At 33.9% G+C, this 19,262-nt stretch overlaps 1 protein-coding gene across 1 annotated transcript in view; it reads right to left on the reverse strand.

The window, feature by feature from the left end:
- rims4 (regulating synaptic membrane exocytosis 4) overlaps positions 1-14,578 on the reverse strand; it is a 29,491-nt gene extending 14,913 nt beyond the window's left edge. The window contains exon 1 of the mRNA XM_043242922.1: positions 13,884-14,578. Within this exon, the coding sequence (XP_043098857.1) occupies positions 13,884-13,980 (97 nt within the window). The 5' untranslated portion in view covers positions 13,981-14,578. The remainder of the gene's footprint in view (positions 1-13,883) is intronic.
- Positions 14,579-19,262: the final 4,684 nt, after the last annotated feature.

Below are 19,262 nucleotides of genomic sequence, written 5' to 3' on the forward strand. Positions count from 1 at the left end.
TATAATTCAAGTATGTAGTGGTGCCTTATTGAACTCAGAAGGCTTAGAGGACAGATTCACAAAGCCTGGACTTTTCCTAGTAAAGGTGAAGGGGATCAGCCGCAGACTGATCGCTTTACTCGCCCATGACCTCATGAATATATTTCTATTCACAGAATGACTTTCGGTCATTTCGAAGCTGAATGTCATCTCATAATGGTTTTTTTTTTTGCATGCTCTTTATATAAACCGACATAAAACAATGTCCGCCACCCATTTTACTTTCTTTCTGAGAGGAAAATACTAATGAAACGTAGATTTTTTTTTTGTCTATGCTCGCCGAGGCTGTAGTTCCAAACCTGCATGAAGTTCTTTGTTCTGCCGAACACAAAAAAGGAAGATATTTCGAAAAAGGTTTGCTGTTTTGGGTCACCACTGACTCCTATGGTATTTTTTAAACTCTTTTGGAAGTCAGTTGTGACTCAAAAAAGCCTGGTTACAAATTTTTCCGAAAAACATCTTCCTTTGTGTTCGGCAAAACGAAAAAATTAATACGGGTGTGGAACTACTCGACAGTGACTAAATTATGACAGAATTTTCATTTTTGGGTGAACTATTCAAGCTTTTGTGCATTTAGACTCGTTTACACTGTTAAAAAGTTGGGTTTTAAAAAACTGCATATGACAGAGCATTTATGTGCCAAAAATCTTACTTCAGGTTTGCACAAGTTTTAGAGAGTAGTCGAGGAAGGAACTCCTTATATGGGCATTTCTCCCTGAGCAGACATAGACCAGAAAGACTGAGATCGAATCGAATTGTAAATCGTATCTTTCTTTTGTAAATATATTAAAACTAAAGACTTTTTGTAAATATGAAGGATGCTGTACTACTCTATAGGCATTCAAAATTAACATGAGATTAGGTGAAACTGTGTCCTCTTTAAAAATACAATAAAAATAAATAATATAATTAAATATTATTTAAATTAAATTTTATATTTATATATATGTAATTTAAAATATATATATTTAATATTAATAATATATATATATATATATATATATATATATATATATATATATATATATATATATATATATATATATAAGCATGTATGTATATATATATATATATATATATATATATATATATATATATATATATATATATATATATATATAAATATATTTATTCATGTGATGCAAAGCTGAACTTTCAGCGTCATTACTCCAGTCTTCAATGCTGATTTGCTACTCTCGAGAAACATTTCTTATTACTATCAAATTTTGTGGAAACTGATAAAAAATTATGCTTTTTTTTTTTTTTTTTAATAGATAGTTTTTAAAAAGCAGCATTTATTTGAAATGGAAATGTTTAATTACATTATAAATGTCGATTTTGATCAATTTATTGTGTCCTTTCATAAATAAAATTTTAACTTTAGAATTACACGTTTTTTATATTTTTAAAATAAACTTATGAACAATATTTTTAATATATTACGTCACCTTAATATATTTTTCTTCCTCTTGTCATAGATCATCAAATTATTTCTATCTTTCGGAGACTAGTACATATATTATTTTAAAGTTCGGGTTTTTGTTTAATGCAACAGCCAGTGAGTTTAATACATATACTTTCTGAATACTGCATGTTATCCGCTGAAATGCGTTTGATCCACATGAAAAGCACAAGCTCTCTGCAGTGATGGGAAAGCAGCCATTTTCACAGCTTTCTCTTGGCCGTGAAGCACATGACCTAGTTAGGCCATTCCTAAAAATACAGTCCTCTTTTGTCTGTTCCTGCATTTCTGGTGCGCTCGGCACATGCTAACTAGCATGTCACTGTAACCTTCCAAAACAGAACATCATGTATCAGGAAACGCACTAGAAATGCCAGGGTTGCTATGGGAGACAAGAGAGCGAGCTCCACTGCATCTCTCTCTCTCTCTCTCTCTCTCTCTCTCTCTTTAGCCTTTTTATGCGCGGCGAACATGCCCGAAAAAGTGATTTCACCTTTTTTCACAAAAACAACACAAAACAAAACAGCCAAATCCCAGAAAAACGTTTTTTTTTTTGTTTGTTTTTTTTTCATGTGGTCTTCAGAGACATGCTGCTGTTTGGTGGTTTCGGGTGAGTAATGAGCAATGGTAACTTAAGTGTCTTTTGCTTCATAGCCTACTTAAGTGCATTTTAGTGCTGCCGAATGATTAATCATGATTAACCGCATCCAAAATGGCTTTTGTTTACATAATATATGTGTGCTGCGTATATTTATTATGTATATATAAATACACACACATGCATATATTTGAAAATATGTTATTTTTATATATATATTGAATATTTTATTTAAAATAAAATTATATAAATATAGACATATATATATATATATATATATATATATATATATATATATATATATATATATATATATATATATATATATATATATAATGATATTTGGTCAAAATAATTAATTTACTTTTAAGTTAACAGTTTAGTTTTTTAAAAATAATTATTTATTTGGTAAAAAAATAATTAATTAAAAATAATACTCTTTCTCAATGCCTTTTCTTAATATTAAATACTTAGAATAAAATATTGGTAACCTAAATTGATAGCAATATTAATTGTTTTGATGCATGTGCATGATTGTGCAGATTTTTAAATATAAAATTATATAAAATTATAAAATAAACATTCATGACTTTTTACTTGAAGTACATTTGTAACTGAAAAGCAGTAGTGACTTAAACAAGTATAAGCAATGATTTTTCTCTATAAATACTTTAATTATGTCTTGAGTAAGTGTGATGTTTCTGTTCCCTGGACATCTCAGCAGCGTTTTCTGTCAAGTTTCGTGTGACCACAAGAAGGTCTCAGCGACTGGATCCCTTGACAACAGATAAAGTATCTCATTTTATCAGTGTGACCGACGCTCATTAATCAAAGTGACGTTCATGAATATACAACGAACAAGAAAGAAATAAGAGGCTTTTCTAACAAGCCCTTTTAGCTGCGATCTCATCTTGCTTGTGGTTTACGACCTATGCTTGTCACTTGTCAGAGCGTCCAAATTTATTTCCTATCAGTTTGATTACAAGAACAAAGAGGCTTATAGAAAAACCTCTTATAAGACATAAGACTGCATCTTCAATGAACGCCTGTTGTTAAAGAATGAAATAGGAATTTAAATGCAAATAGGTGCATCGTTCGCTTAATTAATTGGCTTATCTATAAATACATTTTACAATTTTACAATTTAACGACACCGATTGTTTTCCATCGAGAGCGTTCAAGCGTTCAAGCTCCAAAACAAACCGAAAAATGTTATTAAAGGGTTAATTTGCTTTAAAAGCTGTAAAAAAAAACCCCCACCAGGAATATTTTCTTTTGTGCTTTACCAGAAATGAACGTATTTGTGATTCGAGTACGACCAGTCTCTTTAAGAGCATCGTGACTTGTCTCTAATGGACTGAGCACGTCCCAGGTTAACAGGAATAGGATGCTCTTAAATTCTGAAGATCATTAGGCCAGACATTGATCGTCATCTAAATGAGCATGTCAGTTTTCTGGTTTGTCCATGTTATTGATCATGCCATTACCTCTCATTACCCTAGCCTGCCTTAATTACCTATTAACTCTTTGATAAATCAGTAGCACTGGAGGCCTATTGATCTACAGTGATGTTGATTGATGCCTGGTTTGAGGCTATCACCTCAGTGCTCCCTAATCAGAGGCCAAACCTAACACAGCTTCTGCTTTTAAAGTAAATATCCAGACCTTTCTTTCGTGACAATTATCCAACCAAAGCACTGTCCTTATAATTACTTTTACTATAACTACTTTAATATGAAGCAAAATTTGTACTGTTGGCAAGAGTTTTTAATTTTTGTAAATTATATATATATATATATATATATATATATATATATATATATATATATATATATATATATATATATATATATATATATATATATATATATATATATTATATATATATATATATATATATTTTTTTTAATATTTTAAAAAGTTAAGATAAAACATTTCATACAACATAGTGTGAAACTTATACTTAATTTTTTTAAGTTTGATATGAAGTTTTCGATTTTTTCGATTTTTTAAAAACTATATATATATATATATATATATATATTATATATATATATATATTTATATATATATATTATATTATATATACATTATATATATATATATATATATATATATATATATATATATATATATATATATATATATAAATATATATAAAAATTTAAAAAAAAATTATATATATATATAAATTATATATATATATGATATATAGTTATATATATATATATATATATATATATATATATATATATATATATATATATATATATATATATATATATATATATACAACCTGTATAATTTGTTATACTGTTAACTTAAAATTTAGACTTTTAATGTTCAAAAAATCTAAATGGCAATTAATAATTATACTTATTTTGAAAAAATTTATTTTATTTTGCATGTTATTTCATTTCATTTTATAATAACCTGGATATATAATGTTTGCTTTTGGATGCTCAGATGCCTGTCAGCTCCACATATGAATGTGTTAAAATCCCTTTATAAGCCCTAAATACAGAAGTATTTAGCATGTGCTGGTTGTTAGATGAGAGCCCATCTGTTTAATCACAGTGGAGGATCTGATCATACACAGATGCATCCTTCTCAGCCAAAAATCATGCCAAATATTTACTCATATACTGCCCTAATTCAGCTCCGATGTTTTGCGTACAGGCTAAATGAGAAGTGATCTTCAAGAGTCAGGAGACACAGAACAGAGCGTTGATCTGAGCTATAAATGGATGCAAAAGGGGGGAAAAAATGACCTCAGAAGGTCATTTATCAGAAGCACATATATGAGAGTCATATTAATATACCTGAGATATTTCTGGGATTTTATGAGTTTGATTTTTCATACTGGAGCTTCAGTAGCTGCAAGAGTCTTTTCGCAGCAGATTTTAAATAAAACATTTGTCTTGTGCCTTATAATTTGAGTTATTTTAATGTTCTTCATTTAAATAAACACATTTTTAAATTATTTACATTTTTTGCTTATCAGTTTGTCATTGGTGCCGTCAATGAGAGCCCAAACCGGTGATAAAACACTGCAATAATTCACAATAATCCACACCGCTCCAGTCCATCAGTTTATATCTTGTGAAGCAAAAATGTGTGTGTTAGTAAAAAAAACTGCCCTGAAACCTTCCATATTTATTTATTAAAATATGTAAAAGCTTGTGGTGATGTATGAATATCATTAAAGAGATAAGAGTGCATATACCATACCATCCATTACTTAAATGAAACTCTCAGGATAAGCAACTCTTTGCCTGAAATACTTCCCCCAGGGTAATATATTAGTTTAAAACTGTACTATGCAACCACTCTGCCTTAAATAAGGCATGTCGTTTTCCTATCAATTATAAACCTTTTTTCTTTATAATATTGTGCGCTAAAAAATTTAATGGAAATGGAAAAGGTCCATTTTGAGGTCATGTTCACTATTTATATAATCAAATTATATTCATCAAAAACATTAAAAAAAAAAATATTATTAAGAGTTTAATATAACTGTTTTATATTGTAATACATTTTAAAATGTAATTTATTCCTATGATCAAATCAGATTTTTAGCATCATTACTCCAGTCTTCAGTGTCACATGATCCTTTAGAAATCATACCAATATGTTGATTTTATGCAAAAAAAAAAACTATCAATGTTAAAATCATATGTGCTGCCTATTATTTATATAGACTTATTCAGGATTATTTGATAAATCGTTCAAAATATTTTAAATAGAAATCCAGTGAACACACAATAAATATTTTTAATGTCACTTCTGATCATATATATATATATATATATATATATATATATATATATATATATATATATATATATATATATATATATATATATATATATATATATATATATATATATATATATATATATATATATATATATATATATATATATATATATATATATATATATATATATATATATATATATATATATATATATATATATATATATATATATATGCGCTAAATAAAAGCATTCATTTCTTAAAAAACCTGTGCATAATTTTAATTAGTAACCTTTTATTAGTATGTGTTGCATATTTAGCAGTTTTTTCTGCCATGTTTTTGTAGTTGTTGCACTGCTTTAGTGTTGATCATTTGCCAGAATGTCACATAAAGAAAATCGCGGCAATAAAACACTCCGAAACCGATACGAGAGTAGAGAGCAGAGGTAAACAAGATCAGAAAGCAGCACACGAGCCGGGCTCGAACTCTTACTCCCTGCACGTTCACCCCTGCGCCACAGCTCTGAATTAATTTCCTCCCAGAACAATGTGTCCATTCAGAATGTGGGCCGCCGGATGCTGTTCGAGATACTTCAGTCATAAAGTGTAGGCGGCGGTAATTGAGCGAGCGAGTGTGCGAAGCTTCAAACGGTCTCGTTCTGCGGATCTGCTCCGAGTGGCTTATATAAATGCTATAAAACAGTCGAACCATGCTGTGATTTACTACACAAGTCAACTGCTACTTAAACCGGTGTGCCTGCTGAACGCTTCTGTCAAGCAGCATATTAAAAACAAATGCGTGTTTGGTTAGCGTTTTCAATTATGGTCTTCATTTGTTTCAATGAGCGATTAGCATTAGTGCACACCTGTTATTTCATTATTCCGTCATTATGCAGATATAATTGTCATTGTAATATTATATTGACTCTTCAGTTTAACTACATTTCTAAGTGAATAAATTAATTACGGGAGTTTAAAGTTATTGGATGGACTCCCTGCTAGTAGGTAATGTGATTATTTTGAATGATGGTGAATCTCACGAAATATTTCAAGAATCATATTTCACCCCAAACTAAAAAAAAACGGTATATTATATGTATATCTTAGATAATTTGTTTAGGCAATGTTATATTTTGCATAAGTAAGAATGAAACCTAAAATACTATATAACGTTAATATAAATATATATATATAATATTAATATTAATATTAATATTTATTGCTGAGGATAGCTGAAATATCAAGTGGCAATGCAATGTAAAAAAAAAGAATAAATCATTGTTGTAAATAAAAAAAAAATTACTGATTATTTAAATACTTAAATCTTAATGCACTGTAAAAATATATATTTTATTTATAAAAATTTAAATATAAATTATTTTCTACCTCAAAATTGAAACCTTCATATCAAACTTAAAACAAAAAAAGTATAAGTATTACATTATGTTGTATTAAATTTTCTTTTTCAAAATATTTGATTATGTATCTATATATATATAATGTTTCTGGCCCTTTATGTGTGTGTGTGTGTGGCTTCATTGTTTCACTGTCTCTCTTACTCTCTCTCTCTCTCTCTCTTTACTTTTCATTTTGGGGTGAAATGTTGCCAGCACCTGTTTTTTACAACCACAATGATTATGGATGATCAAAATAAAAGTCCAGGACATTATTTTCACTTCCAGACTGTAGTAAAGGACATGACAGCAGGTAAATCTGAGCATTTGTGCTCAACCATCTGTTCTTGCGCCCGCGCGTCACTGTGTCGCTGTGCTTTCCGACTGTGTATGCCAACACAAAGGGTGCACACCAAATGCACCTGAACACTACACTACCAGAGGTCACGCTGGGGCAGAAAAGAGAGATCAATCAGTGCTGCGTTTGCACAAGAAACAAAAAATACTTTTGCATTGTGATAATATAACTATTCTTGGTGTGTATCTTTTGTCTTCTATTTTTACGTCTTTAAAATTCAATGCATTTACCTGAAAATTTATTTTTATTGTGTTTTCAGAAAATTAAATTTATGTGCATTTGGCATTTGTAGTGATGAGGTAGAAATAACACACTTTAACTTTAAGCAGAAACCTCTCTGTTCTATTATACATATATATATATATATATATATATATATATATAATATATATATATATATAACGTATGTATATATATATTTGAACCTTAACGTTTGTTTCAGATGCGTTTGCAATGGCGTCTGATTCTAAGCTGAAACTATTTTAGTTTATAATATAATATTAAATATGTTTATAAAAATATTTGGTAATACTTTGCATGAATCCTTCAATGCCTAATGCATTATAAAGGTATTAAGATCAAACAATTGTCAAATACATATAGTATTTGCAGATTCATTTTGCAGTGTGTGTTAATGCAGTATATTTTCAAAAAGTGTATGATATAATAGTTTATTGTATTGTATTGTTTAATATTGCACTGCAAATATTCATGAGATCTTACAATGCATTGCAAAGTGCAGTACAGAGGGCATAAATAATGCATTAAAGGTTTTTGATATAGCATTATGTGTATAAGGGGGGCTGAACATCTTAACATGTAGGTTTCAAATTAGAACAAAGAATTTCATATTCTTTCTGATGCTTCTGACGGAGACAATGAATGATGATTATGCGATGAGTCAGAAAATGCATCAGCGTGAAACAGGAAATTTCATTATCTGATTGGGCAGACTGTTGTCTTCACAACGGCCTCACGTGATAGATTTCTCACCCTGGCTGACTTTTCTCTTTTCCACTCGGGGAAAAAAACGCCAGATTGCTTTCTCACCTGTGCCTGATGGCTGGGAATCGAACAGCACTTCAGCGGCCATCGATTCGGGATCAGCACACAGACCGATGAGAATCGACCACCGCACACTTATCACGCTGACATTTTCTAAATAATTGAACTCGCGCCGTAGAAACAGATACGCAATCTGTACCATAAAAAAATGCTTTTGTGACATTTCCGAAAGAATGTAACATTTGATAAAGTGATGCCACTTCAGATCGTCTTTTATGATACGACTTCATAACCAGAACTATTTGAAAGGGTCCCGGCTGACGATATACTTGCAACAAAGAAAAAGGGTTTTGAGAAATAAGAACATTTTCTGAAGAATCATGAATGGTTTTTAATCTAAGATTTTAATGTTGAGATTTTCTGGCTGCTTTCTAGTGCTTGCTGCTTATATAATTAACTCATTCTTGAAGTTAGTATGCATTTATTTTTTGCTTAGTTATTATTCCTATTTTTTCAATATATTATTATTATTTTTTTAAATATATTTTCTTTTCTAATTTAAAACTATTAACTAATTTAACACGAAATAAGCATCAAATTTAAGACATCGATTTGGCTACGCTTTGCTTGAAATAACACTTCAGAAAAAAAATTATTTAAATTGCGAATAAAACATTTTTAAAAAATTTTTCTGGGGTTTTTTGTTTGTTTTTAGCTCATTTTTATATTTCAAAAAGATCTGAATCCAACCCCATTTATCACAGATTTTGTCTTTGTTTCTAAAGTTGATGCTTTTGTACAGATTTACAGAATTAATCATATTATATTCTTCAAAAAAGAAATTCAGTGAAAAATATTTGAATTGTGTTGATTAAATATTTAAATTTATGCTTAGAAAAATATCGAAAAATGAATTAAAACAATCTAAACTCAAGATCAAGACAAGTTCTCTAAACAAAAAAAAATAATACCTCGTTGTAACTTACGAAATATCCCAAAATTTGATTAGCCTACAAATTAAACGCGATTTATATAAAAGTGTTAAAGGCGACGCCAAGATTTTTCAGAGCGTTTTTTGCCCTGATTTTAAAACATAAATATCCTCCGCGTCACCCTTCAGCAGCTTCTTAAAACCGAAGCCGTAAACACACTCCGATAATCGGCGTCAGCATTAAATCTCACGCGCTCGCATAGACACGCTGTGGAGACGGATGCTACGAGTATCAATCATCCTGACCTCCTTCTATCTTTTCCTCTGTCCCTGATTCACTACGCTCTTATGCAACACCGAATGCACGCCTGCCGCCGTACGACATCTCGCCGATGCCGTGCGTGTGTTTGTTTGCGAGTTATTTTGAGCAGCGGCATCAATGCGGGACCTGTCAGTGTAGGAGGGTTAATAAGCCTCGAGACTTCAGAGCGTTGGCTTTTCTTCGGCAGAGATCTGTTCCTGCGCCGGTGGAGAGGGGGCAGAGACATGTTGTGCTTTGGGATTCTTAGTACACATTGCATCAAACAGAGCTAACAGCAAACGGGATATGAAAGATGAAGTCTGAATGCGCCGAGACAAGCGGTGGGAGGCAACGTTGGGTCTGATGGGTGTCGCAAAGGCTCCGGGCCCTTCGTGCCGACGTGGCCGGGGAGCGAGCGTGTTATATAGGTGTCGAACCCACCTTGTGCGACTGTTAGGTGAAATATTAAGACAGGAGGAAGGAAAAAACAGCCTGAAACTACGACTCGGTTGGGAAAGCTAATCAAACACTAATCAAAACGTGCCTTTCTCAGTTATTTCTGCGATCACACGGTGATTTGTGTTTTTATCTCAGAAGAGCCCTGGAAATGTGGCTTTATAGCTTTTTTGTTTGCTTGACCGTAAAGCATTATAACCTGCAATTGCTGGATTTAATAGATAATATTAAGGTTGATAACAAAATCGGTTAGCTTAGATTTTACTTTTCAGTGCATTAAAATATATAGCTGTTTTTTTTTTTGGCTTATGCAGACATCATTTCCTCAAGATCAGGGAAGTCTGGCATCGTTCGAATGGGATGTTTCGCAAGTTTCCAGCAAGTTTTTCTGATCTCAATGAATGCAGAAAAGGCTGCGCAATGACAACATGAAGTCCAGAAACTGTAGGGTAACCATTTATCACTATTTTGACTCAAAAGCCTAGTATCGAACTGCTTTTAATAGCGGTTTGTTATTTTATTAAAATTGAAGAGAATTGCAGTAGCGTAGAATACTACAAAATTCAACAATTTAAATGCGAGATAATTAATAAAAAATTGAAATTAAATTAATTTAAAAATTATATATAATAAACACAATAAGATGAGTAGATGTATAAATGCATGTTAAATAAAATAATATTAAATAAGAAATAAAATAAATAAATAACACATTTCAGATCACATTTTCACTTTCAGTGAGATCAAAAAATATCTGTTGTGTTGCATCTGGTTAGGACATGTGTTAGACTGGATGGATCATGTTTGAACAAAGATGAGAACACAGCTGTCTTGTTAGAAAGTGAATTGTAGTCATTAATGACTCATTATTTAACAGATCTATTAGCCGCAGACTGCTGCAGTCGCCTCTCTGACAGCTTCAGTTTCGTACGTGTTTCAGCATGAGCTTTTTGAGAAAACACAACGTTTAAGAATTGCAATATCTGCCATGCATTTTTAATAAAAGAGAAGATCAGTTGCAGGTGACTTGAGATGTATAACACGACCGAAAGCCCTTCACATCCAGCACTTCTCTTCTGAAATAGACTGACAAAGACATCATTAACTCCCCTCGTTCTTCTGATTAATGGATCCGTCCGAAAAGCATTAATATCATACGGGAGTTCATTTTTTTCACGTGATAATTTCGCTTCTATAAATGTGGTCAGAAATGTCCCGGGGTTTGAGCAGTGAGTAATGGGTGTTATTACGAAATCACTGGCGAGTTCATTTATTACTGCGTTTGTTCCCCTTCTTTTGTAGAAAACCGTTTTCTTCATCTGCATGTTCGTAAACAACGGGTTCAAACTGCTGCAAACCGTCGCGAATGCTGCGCCAAATACCAAAACCCAGAAAGCAAACTGCAGTTTGCTTAGTCTTATTTGCTGTTAAATCACCAATGCATTTGACAGTCGGCGATAGGTGTTAAACTGAAGCACTTGCGATGTGTTCGTTTGTGTTCCAGTAATTAGCATATTCATTAGTGCGATTTGCATTGATTAAGTTGATTTATGCAAGTATGCATCAGCATAAAAAGAAGATTCGGTGAGCTGATTAGTTAAATGACGGGCCTATAAGTCTAAGAACCGATAACGTACACTATAAATTCAAGCAAAAGACAGGCCATGCACAGTACAGCCTACAATGCAATTCTTATTTAGCAAACAATATTGCATGATCTACATCCAATAAAGAGTAAAGTGAAAACTGCAGATGCATATGAGGAGCGCTGCATGTTACTTTGAGCTAAACCAGCTATAACGTGCATCGTTTTTGTTGTAAGTGTGTGTTTGTGTGTGATGCACACATGTTGAACGAAGATGATCACCAGCTAGGCACAATCTTTTTTCTCAATACTAGTCTCTCTCCTGCAGAGAAGTCTGTAATCAGGCCAAGGGTAGAGAGAGAGAGAGAGAGAGAGTGTGTGTGAGAGCGTGGGTGGGTGTGTGGATGTCTCGGATAGACGTGGCTGTGTAAAAGGTTTTTTGGGTGAGTGGATGGGAAAAAAAGGAAACGAGGGCGATCAAGAAAGGAAGAGAGCACGCAGGGACAGAGAGAGAGAGGAGATTTATAGCATGCCTAGACTAAAAGCACTTGGGAAATTATGCAAAATTGCAGCTCAAAAACACTCAGCAAGTAGCGCACCGAGCAGTCGGAATATTTCTAATGAGCGCTAAATTAACGCCGTGATGTCTGCTGATGGATTTGAGACAGACATTAACCTGCAATCAGACGTTGTTTGAAATGAGCCACAGCCGTACCTGGAGAAAATCACAGCTATATTAGCATTTGAGTGTCAACGCTGTGATTAAATGCCTTCATTAATAAAAAACGCCTGTCTGATTAGAATGCCGGCTGAAGGAAGCGTTTTGTGTGCGCATATGCACGTATTCATCATAAAGATCGGTTGTTTTAACATTTCAGATTGCAGATACGGATTTCGAGTGAGCCAGCGCACCATTTTCTTTATTGCATGTCGAAAGGAATAGTACGACATGGCCTTTACATCCGAACCACGCTCATGGCATCAACAGTTTGGGGGCTTTGGCACCAAATAATTGCTGCAATAATGATCCAAATGAGCTCCAAACCCACAGGATTATTAGCTATGATAGTTGAATGAAAGCAAACTTGCATATTCACTGGAGTAACCTGGTGGTAACCATTTACTCAACTTCATATCATTTAAAACCTGTATGACTTTCTTTTTTTTTACATGGAGAAACTGTTATTTATCAATATAATGAAAGTCAGTGAGTCCTGTGTTAATTTGTCCCCTTTTGGCTTAGATTTTTTTTTTAAAGAAAAGCTTATTTTAAAAAATAATAGCTCATTTTAGGTTTGAAATGACATACGGTTAAGGAAATTATGACGGCATTTACATTTTTGGGTCAACTATCGAATCTCATGGCAATTCGTAACTATTTTTCATTTTGGCAAATTGGCAGCTTGTTTGTATGCTTTCATACAATCTGCCTTCGCTCCACTGATGGTTATGTTTAGGGATGGACATTCATGCTTACTTTTTTCTTAAAAACTGTTGCTGAGTCTTTTTTCAAAGCCTGCGCCCTCTGCAGGTCACACTTATCCACCGTATGTCATTAAAGCTGCCTCAATTCCAAAATGTAAGAAAGAAATGACAATAATTTAGGCCTCACAATAAATAACAGTCGAAAGACACATCCTTCATCTTTGTATGTGGCCGACATGCAACTTCTGGATGGCACAGCCTATGAAATGAGACACGGCTTGTACGTTTCCGCACAAATCCCATTGCACAAATTTATCCGAAAAAGCCACTGTTATGTTTCCGAACTATCCAAATGTGGAAAACGACGGTGAAATACTCAAATATGTCTTGTGGGACTCGAACCCATAACCTTCCAGCCCAGATCTTGACCCACAAAGCCACATCTCAAACCTCAAAATTTCAAGCCTAAGCTTTACTACTAAAGCTACTGCTACTTTACTACTCTAACTTCCAGGTGTCACAGCTTGCCAGAAAGCCCACATCCTCGGACACACATATACGTCCACTCACCGCCATCGTCCTCATCGAAGGAGTTCATGCAGGGGAAGTAGATAGCCAGGGCCTCAAAGGAAGCGGACAAGCTGATGCGACTCTGCGAGCGCTCCATGTAAAGGCCCGGTGTAGGTGCCGGCGCCGTGTCCGCCGGCTTGGGCAGGCGCGTCTGGGCATTCTTCACGCGGAGCACGGCACGCGGCGTCTTGGCTAACTTTCACCGGCCCCTTCGCCAGCCCCGTACAAGATAGAAAAACAAGCGGCAAAGCACCTTCGTAAGTCCTCGTGGACCTGGTTCGGCTTCAAGAATCCTGTCCAGGTAAGATGTCCAGAGTTTTTGGTGTCTCTAAAGTCCTTATTTTGTTTGGTCTCCGTCCAGGTCTTCAGGACAGAGAATTAGGATGGATGGAGTCTCATCTCAGAGGCTGATGTCTCAGAGCTGTGCTGGATCTGCTTCAGAGAACATGATCTGTTGCTTTTCCCTGTCTAGCAGGTCCCTTACCGGGCTGTGCAGTGGATGGACGGATGGATGGATAGTGTATACTGCCGTTTGTCTGTGTGTGTGTGTGAGAGAGAGAGAGAGGAGGAGAAATGTAGAGAGAGATGGGATTGTAGAGACAGACGGATAGAGAGAGAGAGAGAGAGAGAGAGAGACGGGGAGAAAAGGTTCTTACTATTCTAGCAGTCTGGGGCTGATTCACTTCATTCAGCGCTGAGCTCTTTGTGGAGACAAAAAGTGGGAGGAGACACCCAAGAGCTGTTGCTGGGATTCAGGATACTGGCCAATCACACGCCGGATGTCAGGATGTGGGCGTGGTCACCGTCTACAGGCACAATAGCTGTGAATATCTTTCATCCTTCACAGACATCGACCGTCTCGCTCTCTCTCCGCTAACACGGTGAAGTGGGAATCTTGAAACACTGGGAAGCTGATAGATTTCAGCCCATGTTTGATTGCAGTATGTTTTTGCTTCTGTCTTTCCGATCAAACCCGACTGTAAAGCAGTAAATAACAAATTCACCAGAAACCGCAACAGTTGGCTATATATTAAGACGTATTAAATCAATAATGTTGTGAATATTCATATTAACCGTGAAGAAAAGTAATCTAATATTAAAAGAAAAAAGAATTTTGAGTATTTTATAGATCATAATCCTTTCTTTTAGTGAACACTCCCTGTAAATGTATTTCATTAATAATAATAATAATAATAATAATAATAATAATAATAATAATAATAATAATACATTTTAACTTTAATTAAAAAAACAATTACTGAGTAATGCAATAAAAATAAAATAAGATTTTCTGGAAAGCTTAAAAAATAGAAACGTAACAATTTTGTGTCAATTTTATTTATATAAACTTTTAGTTTTTCTGTGTTTCAGTTAACTGAAACTAATTTGAAGTACTAAACTGGTATAAAATGACTTAAAGTCAAATAAAAATAATAAAAAATTATGAATATGATAAAAATAAATCAAACTAAAATTAAAATGTAAACTGATGTAAAATGTAATAATAGATTAGCCTAATGTTCCCATCCTTAGGATCTTTAATATTTGAGCAGGAAGTCAGCAGGTTTTATGTTTTTCAAACTGAAAAATGATAGAAACAGCATCAACAAGCAGGAGTACCGCCTTTGATTCAGACATTGTATGCTGTGGATTACAGTACAAATAAATAGCAACGCAACAACAGTAAAACATTTCTCAGTGAATAATCTCTGATGATTGGCAATTTAAACTCAGCCATTGACAGCACCTGTGGGCTTCAGCTGTATTTAACTGACAATATTTCTTAGAAGCGGAATAAAAGAATGACACCGCTAGCTGAGAACAGTCATCTTCTGTTAAAGACGCATTTTGTCTTCTGTGTGTCTGGCAGGAGAGTCTGAGAGTGTGTGTGTGTGTGTGTGTGTGTGTGTGTGTGTGTGTGTGTGTGTGTGTGTGTCTGAGAGGGCTGAAAATGTCACCTGTGCCACCTCAATGAACAATCACAACTCTACTGCAAATAACAAACGCAGGAGCATCACTCATAGTTATGAATGCCTCATAACCAATGCTGACAATCTCGCTCTCTCTCAAAGTGCATCCTGTCAGTTTTCGTATACATTTAGTCTTTTTTATATGGTTTAACCTCAACAGGTTTACCAGAGTTCATCAAATTGTACGCAAGATTTTGAAGGATTAGCTAGATTTGTATATTTTCAGAAGGGATTGCTGTGGTTGTTATGTGATAACTGATGTGTATTTGCAAGTACCATGGTACATCATATTCAAATAGCAGAGTATTATCATCTGTATCGTCACAGTAATGTTTATTAAAGGGAAATCAGTATCTTGGAGCATTGTTTTTATTGTTAGCATTAAAATAAAGTTCACATAAAATCAATTATAAATATTAAAAGACTAATTTGATGTGTTGTATTGGCACTAAGCTGTAAGTTAAAATGACTAACACTGAAATAAAAAATGAATTAGAGCAAAAAATAAATATTAAAATTATTTGAAATAAAATAAATGTAAGTAAACGACTAAAACTGAAATAAAAAATAAATGCAAAATGTAACATTAAAAAAGCAAATAGTAAAAAGCTTTAAAAAAGTTTTGAAAATATAAAAGTAAAATAAAATATTAATATTAATGCAAATATTAATAAACAGTCTAACATTGCCTTTGAGTACCATTGTATTCCACTTGGGCCCATCACCACACACTGATATGTAATTTATCATATGGATTATTATAAATAGTATGTATGTGTGTATGCATGTAATTATGGTGTAAAAATGCACATTTTCTGTTAGGATGTGAATTGTGATTATATAGGTTATAGTATTTATAGCACTTAAATAAAAAAAGTGTCTATTGAAGGTGTGTGTGTGTGTGTGTTTGAGTTGTCTTGTTCACTGCATTAGCCAATGGCAGTAGTGCTGGTTCTTGTTCAGTGCTTCACTGACCTTTTACCATGTTGTTCCATCTACCAGCGGGACCCTGGGGAAGGGGCCGTCTCACGGTGATGACATCTTAAGTGCGAGACACCAATGAAACCTGACAGATGCTGAGAGTAAAAAGTGAACACAAGCTTGTGTGTGGACGAGAGAACATAGAGGAGGAAGAAAGAGCGGTCAGATTAGGGCAGGATTGTTCTCTTCCTTCCAGAAACAACATGTACTTGCAACAGTTGACACCCCTTCTGTTCAAACCCATGGCAGAAATCCATTAGCATGCAGTAATTATTCCAAAAGAGGGTAAGATCATTGTAATGTTTTCCTGTGATGTCCATAAACCCCCTTTGCACTATTATGACTAATTTCAACGACATAGCTAAGTTAAATGAAGCTTTTCAAAATAATACACAAAAAACTATAAAGCAAATTGAACGTATTTGATGTAGATTCTTTTAAAACTCTGGGAAGAACGTTCTAACGAAGGTTCGAAGTCTTTATGAATCATTAGTTTTGCATCACTTCAAACAGAACGGGTCACGTGATTTCCCCAAACATATTTGTTTTCATATTAAAAAGGACTAGACTACACGTTGTAAAGATTGCGTTAATTGTAACGCAACATTTCAAGCGCTTCAAAACAGTGAGTGAATCATTTTGTAGAGCTATTTGTTGAATTGACTCGACTTTGATCCAGACTCTGATATATTGATTCAGTCCACTTTGGTTCATAAGTGACTATGAACCAGCTATTTGAATGAATCGTTTTAAAAGATTCAATGCCTCAGGACTCACCGCGTGAATCGTTCTAATGACTCAGTAAGACGAATAGACTTGTCGTTTCTTCTATCGATTGAATTTAACATTAAACAAATAGACGATTGTGTCATTTAGAAACATTTTTTTTGCTGTTTAGTAATATATATATAAATATGTAGTTTAAGTCTAAATTAATGATGCTTGATGCGATGATCATAACATATTCGAATCTATTTTCCTGTTCTTTAGCTGATGCCTGCCTGCACAATCCAAGTGGAAGAAACAGCTTTTCCTGCAAGGAGAGCACATACTTTGGGATTAGAGACATAACAGCAGGTGACAACAGCAGGTTTATTTTTTCAGTTCAGCGGCTTCCTGTACAAACACATCATCCAGTATTATCCCGTCTGTAAAAATAGAAATGTATAGGCTATCTGAAACAGAACTTTTACCTCGAAAGCATAGGCGGATCGAAGCAAATCAGTGACTAATATATAATCTGTAAGCAAATGGCGCAATCAGGATAATCTTCCGTTTGCAAGGCCCCCGGATTTTGTGCGAGCAGCAATAACTTTGATGTCAGGCTGCAGAACGGATCATTTCAGGTGGCTGCATTGCATCGGGGAGATGTTTGAGCACGTGACTGCCTGAGATACAGACAGGCACACACGTGTTGAGGATGTGTTGCTCCACGTTCATGAGCTGCATTGAAATTCTGGGTTGCATGATGGAAGGATGAGAGGGCAACGCTTTCAGGTTTTAGTGTCCATTTGTGAAGGCTGAGAAAGCATTGTCTGATGCCATTAAAGCAACAGTTCACTGAAAAAAGAAGAAGAAGAAAGAACTCACCCTCACGTCTCTCCAAACCTGTATATGCTCTTATTTATCTTTGGAAAGGAGACTCTTTCGACATTTATCTTTGAAGGAAGATGAGACTCTTTGGTCCCGATTTGCAGCTCTTTTGCAATACTTGAAGGAAGATGGAGGAACGGATCGTTTTCTCACGGTCTGAGCTGCAAGATTTTACTGAAGATACAAAATATTGTCAAGAACTGCTAATCATTGTGAATGTAAAAAAGAATATGATGAATATAGATAGAATAGAAATGGAAAACACATAGAATGGCAAAAATAAATGGAAAATTTAGATTAAAATTAAAAAGTATTTATTTGTATACATATTCATATGATTATATTTAATATTACATATAAAGATACTTAATATATAAACATTTTTGCAATGCAATTTAAATGCAATTAATCTTTTGTCATGTACTATTATATACGTAATATATAAACTGTGTTAAATGCAATGTCAGAATAGATTTTAATAGAACACTTTAATAAACTTAAGGCCGTTGTTGAGACAAATTTGAGGTTATACTTCTTTTTGTTTGTTTTTTAAAGGGACAAATCTTGAAATTAGGCCACAGAAACTCTGACCTCCGTTTAACCTCATTGCAGCCAATATGAAAGAGATCTCATTTGCCGTGTTTCTTCTCTGTGGAGCAGGGCGGTGTGAATGGCCTATATCTTCTGGTCCAATTGTCTGCATTTTTTATTAACATGGCGTCTCATTCTGAAAGCAACTTGTGAAAGTGGAGCTCAACTGCCATCCAGGTCAAGCCGATGTGGGCCAGGAAGCACTTTTAAATTTGCAGACTCATTTTCATCCGCCGGCATCTCC

This window comes from Puntigrus tetrazona, chromosome 6, assembly GCF_018831695.1.
Source record: "Puntigrus tetrazona isolate hp1 chromosome 6, ASM1883169v1, whole genome shotgun sequence".
NCBI classification, from domain to species: Eukaryota; Metazoa; Chordata; class Actinopteri; order Cypriniformes; family Cyprinidae; genus Puntigrus; species Puntigrus tetrazona.